Source organism: Momordica charantia (assembly GCF_013281855.1).
Source record: "Momordica charantia cultivar OHB3-1 chromosome 10 unlocalized genomic scaffold, Mcharantia_2.0 BLBB01000010.1, whole genome shotgun sequence".
Taxonomy (NCBI): Eukaryota; Viridiplantae; Streptophyta; class Magnoliopsida; order Cucurbitales; family Cucurbitaceae; genus Momordica; species Momordica charantia.
In genome coordinates, this window is record NW_028275158.1 from 5,706,332 (window position 1) to 5,715,849 (window position 9,518).

The following is a 9,518-nucleotide window of genomic DNA, read 5'->3' on the forward strand; positions in this document are numbered from 1 at the left end:
TGTTTTCTACCCATGTAGCTCACAGCCAATCCGTTGTGTCCAATAGCTGCTCTTTCTTTATCACTTCAAATTTGGCTCCTTTTCAGATCTTACAGAAAACAGAGGCCGGGTGCCAAAACATGGGGAAATCTGGTTTCATTGTTGCTTTTGTGTCATTTTATGCATTGTTTTCAATGTTTTCCTACAAACCCATGGCAGAAGCTGATGACCAAAATCGCAAGGTACATATATAATATATGGCCCCATGACTCCCTTTAGATATTTGTTGCTTCTTGTGGAATTTAGCTTTTGAAGAAGTTTGCCCCATAGTATTATACAATTAAATATTTTACCAATTCGATCACTTGATAATTATCTCTTCAGGTTCACATCGTTTACTTGGGAGAAAGGCAACACGATGATACTAAATTGACAACTGAGTCTCACCATGAATTGCTGGCCACTATATTGGGAAGGTAAATAATCTAGGCTTAGAATTTTTTATAGAAATTATTTTTTGTGTTATTTATATTATGATTTTTTATAATGAAGCAAGGAGAAATCGAGGGAATCAATGGTGTACAGCTATAGACATGGCTTTTCTGGGTTTGCAGCCAAGCTTACCAAGTCTCACGCTCAAAAGCTAGCTGGTAAATATATTAATATATAAGAAAACATAATGAATTAATTTGAGAAGAAACTTTCAAATATTTCTATTTAAGTCCTGTGTCTAAACTCTTGTCCCTATATTTAACAAGATTAGGTAGATTTCTTATGTACTTTTAAGATCATATTGTTCATCTCATTCTCTGTTTTAAAAAGTTTGTAGTATGTATCTTTAAATTTTTGGATCTTAAAACAGTTTCTGATAAATCCTTAACTTTCTCAATGGTGGCTTTTTTAGATTTACAAATCTCACTTGACTTCAATTTTTAGATTAGATTAGCTGAGTTTTTTTTAGCTCCATATTATATTAATATTCCTAGAATTTCATACCGTATCAATATTTATAAATTTTTATTAAATCTCTTATATTTTTATGTATGCTTACCAATAGTTTCAAAGTATTATATTAAAATTAATTCAGAAAATCAAAGAAGTAAACTTATAATTTAAGCCTTCATCACTAAAACAAAAAATTTGGGGTGGGTACGAACGAATTAAATTTCAGAAATGGCGGGCGTGGTTCGAGTTCTTCCAAGCACGATTTACAAAATGCAGACTACAAGAAGTTGGGATTTCCTGGGGCTCTCATCTTCTCCCTCACAATCCTCCAACCTTCTTCATCGCGGTAAAATGGGCGAAGATGTCGTTATAGGCGTCGTTGATACAGGTAAAAAAAAAAAAAAAAAAAAAATTCTTTACTCCTTATTCAATACCTATTCTATTTCTATCTCGACCCCATTTAAAAAATTGAATGTATCATTATTAATTTTTTTAAAATTGTAAAATCTAAATGTTTTTTTTTAATAAACAGGAATCTGGCCGGAGTCGGAAGCTTTCAGAGATGAAGGAATGGGGCCGGTGCCATCACGATGGAAAGGCAAGTGCGAATCAGGAACAGAATTCAACTCCACAAACTGCAACAGAAAAATCATAGGCGCGCGTTGGTACAATAAAGGCTTCATTGTTGACGTGGGGCAGGAGGCACTGGCGAACGAGTATTTATCCGCACGAGATTTCCAGGGACATGGAACCCACGTGGCCAGCACAGCCGCAGGCTCTTTTGTGCCGAACGTGAACTACCAGGGCCTCGGCGCCGGCACGGTGAGGGGCGGCGCCCCACGCGCGCGCTTGGCCATATACAAGGCATTTTGGTCGGCGGCGGGGCAAGGGTCGGCAGCGGACATATTGATGGCTATTGACCAAGCCATTCACGACGGCGTGGATGTGTTGTCTCTGTCGCTGACGGTTGGCCGGGTGCCTATTTCCCCTGAGTTCAGCGAGGACAGCGTGGTGGCGATTGGGTCGTTTCATGCGACTGCGAGGGGAATCTCTGTGGTGTGTGCGGGTGGGAATGATGGCCCCAATAAGCAGACCATTCTCAACACTGCGCCTTGGATTTTCACCGTGGCTGCCTCTACAATGGATAGGGCTTTTGTTTCTTCAATTACTCTCGGAGATGATACCACTCATTTGGTAAATCCTTACAGTTATAGCACTGTTAGATTTAAGGTCGATTTATTTGCATTAAAAAGTTTAACGCTTTTCTTTCCCCTTTTTTATAGGGCCAAAGCTTGTTCACTGCCAAAAATGACATTGGTGGCAATTTGGTGTGTTCCAACAGTTTGTGTTCATGTGAGGGCATTTTGAGGAACGACACATCTCTGAGTGGAAATGTGGTTCTGTGCTTCAGTAAATTAGCGAATGTGGCGACTCTATTGGTAGCGGCAGCGACGGTGGAAGCAGCAAACGGGACCGGGATAATTGTTGCCGGCCAACACGACGACATCTTTGTTCCATGTGGTCAAGCTCGTCACTTTCCATGCATCGTAGTGGATCCTGACGTTGCCACTAAAATTTATCATTACTTCTGGGATGTCACGTATGATAACATTTTCCTCCTAATTAGATGCCTAATTATGGAATAATATTCACTCAATTTTTGGTTTCAAACTTGAATGAATAGTAAGTTTTGTTTTTGATTTTGTGAAGTAATCCAACGGTAACGGTGAGGCTGGGGCGCGCAACAACAGTCGTGGGGAAGCCTATATCTACCAACATAGCATTTTTCTCATCTAGAGGTCCTAATTCTGCTTCTCCCGCAATTCTCAAGGTACCTCCTTTCTTATTGTACTATTCTCATTCCTAAATTTTATAAAGAATTTCATTTATTCCCTTCAATTGTGTCTTTTCTCTTTTTCATTTTAATATACGTTCCTATCATAATTAAAAACCATAATATAGTTAAATATGTTGAGGGGTAAACTAACTCGGATTTGGTGATGGTGAGCAGCCAGACATAGCAGCGCCTGGATCCAACATTCTAGCAGCCGTTCCACCGCACCACCGCTTTAGCGACAAAGGATTCGCGTTCGATTCAGGAACTTCCATGGCCGCACCTCATATCTCCGGCATTGTGGCTCTCCTTAAATCCATGCATCCCACTTGGTCACCCGCCGCCATTAGATCAGCCATCAGCACCACTGGTAATACATAATTTCAATTTTATTTAATAAAAGAAAAGACTTTAAAAATGGTTAACCACCATTTTCATTTTCACAATGCAGCACGGGTAAAAGGCCCTTCAGGGGCGCCCATTTTGGCTGAAAGCTCTCCTCCCAAGCTGGCCGATCCATTTGACTACGGCGGCGGATTGGTGAACCCCAACGCCGCCGCAGACCCAGGTCTAATCTACGATCTAGCCATTGCAGACTACGTCAAGTACTACCTGTGCGGGATGGGGTATAAGAATTCAGATATTTCTCAACTGACAGAGCAGAAAACATTGTGCCCTTCAGAGAGGTCGTCGGTGTTGGATTTGAACTTGCCAAGCATTACAATACCAGCTCTCAGAAACTCCACCACTGTGACTCGAACGGTGACGAATGTGGGAAATTTGAGCTCGGTGTACAGGGCAGTGATCCGGGCCCCATATGGCACGAAGGTGAATGCGGAGCCTTCGATGTTGGCCTTTAACCCCACAGTGAAGAAGATTTCGTTTAAGGTTACCATTTCCGCTTCGATCCATAGGAACTATGGGTATTCGTTTGGAAGCTTAATTTGGAGCGATGGAGTGCATCACGTCAAAATTCCCTTATCTGTTCGAACTGATCTCCTTTGATCTTTTGCTGTGCGTCTACGTCAAGCGAAAGTATTTTCCTATATATATACACGATATTTATTATGTATGAATAAAGTGATTATTTCCTATTTTTATGTTTATGTTGTGTCATTAAACCTCATGGAATAAAATGTTATTTTTGAAATGGACTGGATTGAAACTAAATCCAAACTTAAACGTGATCACAAATGTAATTTATACTATTTATTATGTGAGAGAAGGAAAGTAATTGGTTGGGGAAACTTTTAAAGTCATCAAGAAATTTATATATAATTTTTTTTTCAATTAAATCTTATGGGACGCAAATTCCAGGCTATAGGGCTGCAGGTGGAGGTGCCACCCACTAATTTTAGTTTTGGTTTCATCTAAAAGATCTCATACTAATGGAGATAATTGTCCCTCTCTTATATACCCATGATCATTCCCGTCCTTAGTCAATGTGGGACTTTGTTTGCAATCACCTTACAAACACAACAATCCTCCTCTCGAACAAAGTACCACCCGAGCCTCCTCTCAAGTAGTCACTCATACGTCTATTCTCGGAATCCAAAAATGAGCGCTTGTTCTTATCCAAGACTCAAGAATGCAACACAACCTTGATAAAGCACACCCACGGATTACACTATGACCACACCTTCCGAGACTTCCACTTCTTTGTTCGGCAGTCGATGATTCACCAACACAGCTAGTTTGAGACCATGACTCTGATACCACTTGTAAAAATTAATATACCTAGAATTGAAACTGATTACCAAAAACAGAGAAGAAATAGAACAATCAGAAGCAACACCATGGTTCCACCAATTTATTGTACATCTACTATCCAAACAAATCTTCAAACCTTTGTTCAAATTGTGTAAGAACACTGCATCAAGAACACCCACACTACAAGAAATCTTAGTTTTAATGTCGGACAAAAAAAAAATGCGGAGGAAATGATGTCGCACAAGAAAAACACGGAGACAACCATGACGGACACACTAAAAAACAAGCCCAATTTTAATTTCAAATTTTTTTAAGTATCCATGTCGGGCCTAGCCCGACATTGTAATTTTAATTTTAATGGTGGGCCTGGCCCGCCATGAAAAGTGCCCAATTTTAACCCTAAATTAAAATTTTCACCCAAAATTTTTACACCCGAAATTTTTTGCCTCCCCAGCTCCCTTTGTCAGCGAACCCTCTCTAGCCTCTCGTGAAACCGGCGCAAACCTTGTTCCATTGCTGTGGGAAGGGGAGCAAAAGACTACTTACGGGAGGCGCGAGCGAGACTCAACGGTGAGGAGCAATTTTCGACGGCCAAGAGCAACAATCTACAGCGGTGACCTTCGATTCGGTGGCAGGGAGCGAATATACGGCAGCGGCGACAATATCGAAGGTTTTTTTCATCTTCCCTTATATTCGCTTGTTTTCATCTTCTTCTAATTTGATCGGTAATTTTCTTCTGGTTTGAGTTTGGATTATTTATCGATTTGGCTCTTTTTCATCAAGAATGAGTTTGAGTTTCTACTTTAAGTTTGAGTTTGTGTGGTGGGTAAATGAAATTTGCTCCACATCTGAGTTTGTGTAGTATATATATATGTAGAACAATTTCTCTTCTCTTTACCTTTTTAGTTCTACAGATTTTGTTGCTCCTCGGTTCTTGAAAAGTAGAAGAAGAAGAAAAAAAATAAATGCAGAGCCTCAAAATTTGGATTTGAATAGGTAGTCCAATCATGTCTGATTTTTCAATCTGGTTTCATTTTCCCCCAAAATATAAAAGACAAAATCTGAAGTTTGGTCTTTCAATGTGGTGGGAGGGGTTTGTGTAGCCAAATATTAGAAAGTCGTGAAACTCTTGTTTTCTGCCGAAAAATATTACTGGGAAACTGACATTTACGGGCTCTCATGTGGGAAACATGTAATATAGCAATATGCTTTTGAGTTTTGATTTTATTGCACGTCTTAGTTAAAATGCTCTGGCACCCTGATATACTTGCCTTTTGTTTCCAACTTTCTGATCATCTGTCTATTTTTCTGATCTCTGTGTGTTTGTGTAACTATTTTGGTTAATTTTTTTTCTTGGAAGAATCAATCTGAATTCTTAGGTGATTTATGCAAAGAATGAATTGAACCATCTATAACTGTGGAATGTTTCTCTTATATAGAACAGGTTGAGAGCCCTAGCATAGACTGGTCATGTGGTCTAACAATTCAATTCAATACAGTACAACTCAATGCCCAAAATTAATGAATACACACTTTGTCTTGACCTCTGCGTGTGGAAGAGTCTTAATTAATGGTCAAAGGTATTGAATTTCCTTTAATTAATTGTTATGTGCATAATTTGAGATAATTCTATATACTCTCGTGATAAATAAATAATAATAATTGATTTCTCAAGGATTTCTTAAAAGAATATCCAACTCTGTGTTTTTTTTATATGGAAAGAGCATAAATTTTTTAAGAAAATATTTATGATGTTTGAATGCGAAAGTGATTTTTGCATATTGAAGTTGTAAAGGGAGAATCATAAACACGTAAGTGCCTTGAACTCTTATAATTGAAATTTTTATAATTATGTTATTCTAATGTTTCAAATTATTTAGATCATTGAAAATGTGGCAAGCAAAACATTCTACTCAACAATCTTGCAGTAGTACAATTTGGAAACCTGTGAAGGTAAATTTGCATAACTCATATCAATGTCGCAGTAAATCCTTTGTATAACTCGTAATTTTGTTATTTTTCAAATTTTCTATATGTAGTGTCCTCGACAACCAGCTTTTATCGAGTGTGGGTACTATTTGCAAAAGTATATACGAGAAATAGTGCAGAACCCTCATACTCCTATTACTGAACTACCTTTATGTGTTTATATATGATTTGTCATTATATTAGTATTATCTTTCTTTTTCTTTTTTTGTAGTTTAATACAAAAAGTGCCTATCAACAAGAAGAAATCGACGAAGTTCGAATAGAATGGACATCTTTTGTTGGACGATTTGTGTAGTACCTATGGATTCATTAGTTGTGTTTCTTTGATATAAGTATTTGGTTCAGACTACTTTCTGTGTAGTAATTGGTAGATTAGAAATACTTTGTCTTGTTTTTAATATGTAGAAGTTTGAAGTTTGAAGTTTGAAATGTATTGCATAACATATTAGTTTTGAATAATTATAGAAATATTTGACTGGATGATGCTGAAATCTGGATTCTTATGCTGAATGTAGTTTTGTTGGAGGGACAGGCGGTCCCATTTGTTCTTGTGTGGAAGGGTGTTTATATAGAAGTGTTTGTTTTGTTTATAACCATGCTGGTTTTGAGTTATTCTAAAAGTGGAGAGGTTTTGTTGAAATTTGTACTTTTGATTATTTGTGTTTTGAGTTTAAGGTTAGTTTTTGAGTTAAGTTGGAAGGAGATATATTGATGGGTTAGTTTTGAGTTATATTCTATAGTGGGGAGGTCATGATGAAATTTGTACTTACTCTTGATTGTTTGTGTTTTTGTTAAGCTTTTATAGAATAGGTTGGAATTGAGAGATATATTGTTGGCTAGTTTTGAGTTATTCTAAAAGTGGAGAGGTTATGTTGAAATTTGTACTTTTTGATTATTTGTGTTTTGAGTCTAAGGTTAGTTATTGAGTTGTGTTTTAGAAGATTATGATGTTGCACCATGCAAGAACCGCACCCTCACAAACTCAAGAAATTCAAATGGATTATAATAGTCAAATTTGTGCAATATAGACATAGATAAAATCTACCCAATTTTAATCGACTTCGCCATCCCTTTAATTTCTTTTGTGAAGAATGAATTTGGTGCATGGTCATCCTTGATGTAGTCAATTAATAGTAAATTTTAGTAAAATTATTCTAGATATTTTATTTCTTAAACTACTTTCTGAACCTAGCTCAATCCATTAAAACATATATTTTCAAACAAGAATTAGAGGATAGAAGCTTAATAATTTTGATAGCGAATTAAACAAAATTTTGCAAGTCTTTTTTAGAGAGCTTGGACAGTGATGGCAAACAAAGTCTCATATTGATTAGGGGAGGGAATGATCATGGGTATATAAGAGAGGACAATTATCTCCATTGGAATGAGGTCTTTTGGGTGAAACCAAAAGTAAAGGCTCGCATGATTCTTGTGCTATCAATTTTGTGCAATTCGGTAATTGAATTGATGAAAATTTGAAGTTTATATTCTCTGTTGGTGAGAATTTACTGAACTTATTTGGATCCAGAAAGATTATTTTCCTGTTTTATGGTTCTGTGCTTTGTGCGTGGTTTCTTTTTGCGCGCGTTCCGACCACAGTGTACATCGGCTTTGTGCATGCATGATCATGGGGAAATTGGTTAAGGTGTTGTTTTCGTCACTTATGTGTGCCAGTTTTGTTAACCATTAATAATTATTATAATTATTACTATTGTTATCGCCCATATTCAATGCAGTGAGCAAAGGTTTCTTTCTTCAGAAGAGACTAGGAGGGACGACATTTTTTTTCTTTCTTTCTTCTCCCTTTTAGTTGTTACTAGTGCGTAAAGTGAATTAATTTTTGTCACCCCCGTTTATAAGTGTATTTGGATATATATTGAGCGATGAAACTGCATTATTTTTATATTCTGCATGATGTTGTTTCGTAATATATATTTTTAAATTCAAAAAATTCATAAATTCAAATTTTGGTGAGTTTAATTTTATGGTTAATAGGTTTCTGAGCATGTGAATAATAAATCGACCCAAAGATAGGTTTGTTATTTGTCATGCGTTTATTGTCAATATTTGATCACTACGCCAAGATTTCCACTTACAGTCGATATTATTGTCCAAAGACTTGATGTTAATGTTGTGTTAGGTATCTTGTGAAGGGATTAACCATTATTTGAATTTTAGGATTATTATTATGACTCATTGTTAAATATTAACAATTACAGATATGAGCATTATTGTATATTTAACTTCTTTTTCTTATCAGCTACTATTGGTACAATTTCTGCTATTCTCAACAATATTCCTATTCTTAATGGTTCCACCTTCAAAGATTGGAAAGAAAATATAGTTGCATATTTAGGCAGCATGGATCTGGACCTTGCATTTAGGATGAAACAACCCTCTCCTCCTTCACCTGAGAGTTCTCTTAATGATAGGAGTCTCTTTGAGAAGTGGGATTGTTCAAACCGCTTAAGTCTATTGATCATAAAGCGCGGTCTTCCTAATGCATTTAGGGGTGCGTTATTCAAAGGAATAACAAATGCCAAAGATTTCCTAGCTGAAATAGAAAAATATTTTGCTAAAAACTATAAGGTTGAAATGAGCATGCTTTTGCAAAGCCTAATTTCAATGAAGTATAAGGGCCAAGGGGAGCACATTATGGACATGTCTCATCTTGGGTCAGAACTAAAGGCACTTAAGGTAGAGCTATCTGATGGGTCGCTCGTGCACTTAGTTTGGCAAGCATCACCAAAGACAAAGAAAATAAAATTCTACAACTTCTAAAGGTCCAGTTCTCAACTTTTGTGGACATATAAAGAAGATTTGTACCAAGTTTCATGCCTAGAGTGTAAAGAAAATGTACACCTCTTATTTGGTCTGTTCTTCAGGACATCCAACTTCAGTACCTTGAAACACGTCATGGTGAGATTTTGGTGCAATTACTCACATAAGTGTTTCCCTGCAGGATTGCCTAAGTTACCGAAAGCCAATTTATGCTAAAACACACATCTTTGTTGGTGGTGGCAAGTCGGTAACAATAGAGGCCATGGGCATTTCTTGCTGT

The 9,518-nt window shown here is 36.9% G+C and overlaps 1 protein-coding gene across 1 annotated transcript; it reads left to right on the top strand.

Moving 5' to 3' along the window:
* Window positions 1-3,856, top strand: LOC111008500 (subtilisin-like protease SBT3.6). The gene is made up of 9 exons (XM_088119263.1): window positions 1-221; window positions 364-455; window positions 532-629; window positions 1,151-1,312; window positions 1,457-2,118; window positions 2,208-2,524; window positions 2,635-2,755; window positions 2,936-3,128; window positions 3,210-3,856. Exons 1-9 carry the CDS (start codon window positions 120-122, stop codon window positions 3,761-3,763), a joined length of 2,301 nt encoding a protein of 766 aa, XP_087975389.1. The 5' UTR covers window positions 1-119; the 3' UTR covers window positions 3,764-3,856.
* The last annotated feature ends 5,662 nt before the right edge of the window (window positions 3,857-9,518 follow it).

Excerpts from the sequence above, each read along its gene's own strand:
- LOC111008500 (XM_088119263.1), top strand. The coding sequence starts at position 120 with ATGGGGAAATCTGGTTTCATTGTTGCTTTTGTGTCATTTTATGCATTG. Across the intron at positions 1,313-1,456 it reads TATAGGCGTCGTTGATACAG|GAATCTGGCCGGAGTCGGAA; the intron begins GTAAAAAAAAAA and ends TTTAATAAACAG. Across the intron at positions 2,756-2,935 it reads CTTCTCCCGCAATTCTCAAG|CCAGACATAGCAGCGCCTGG; the intron begins GTACCTCCTTTC and ends GATGGTGAGCAG.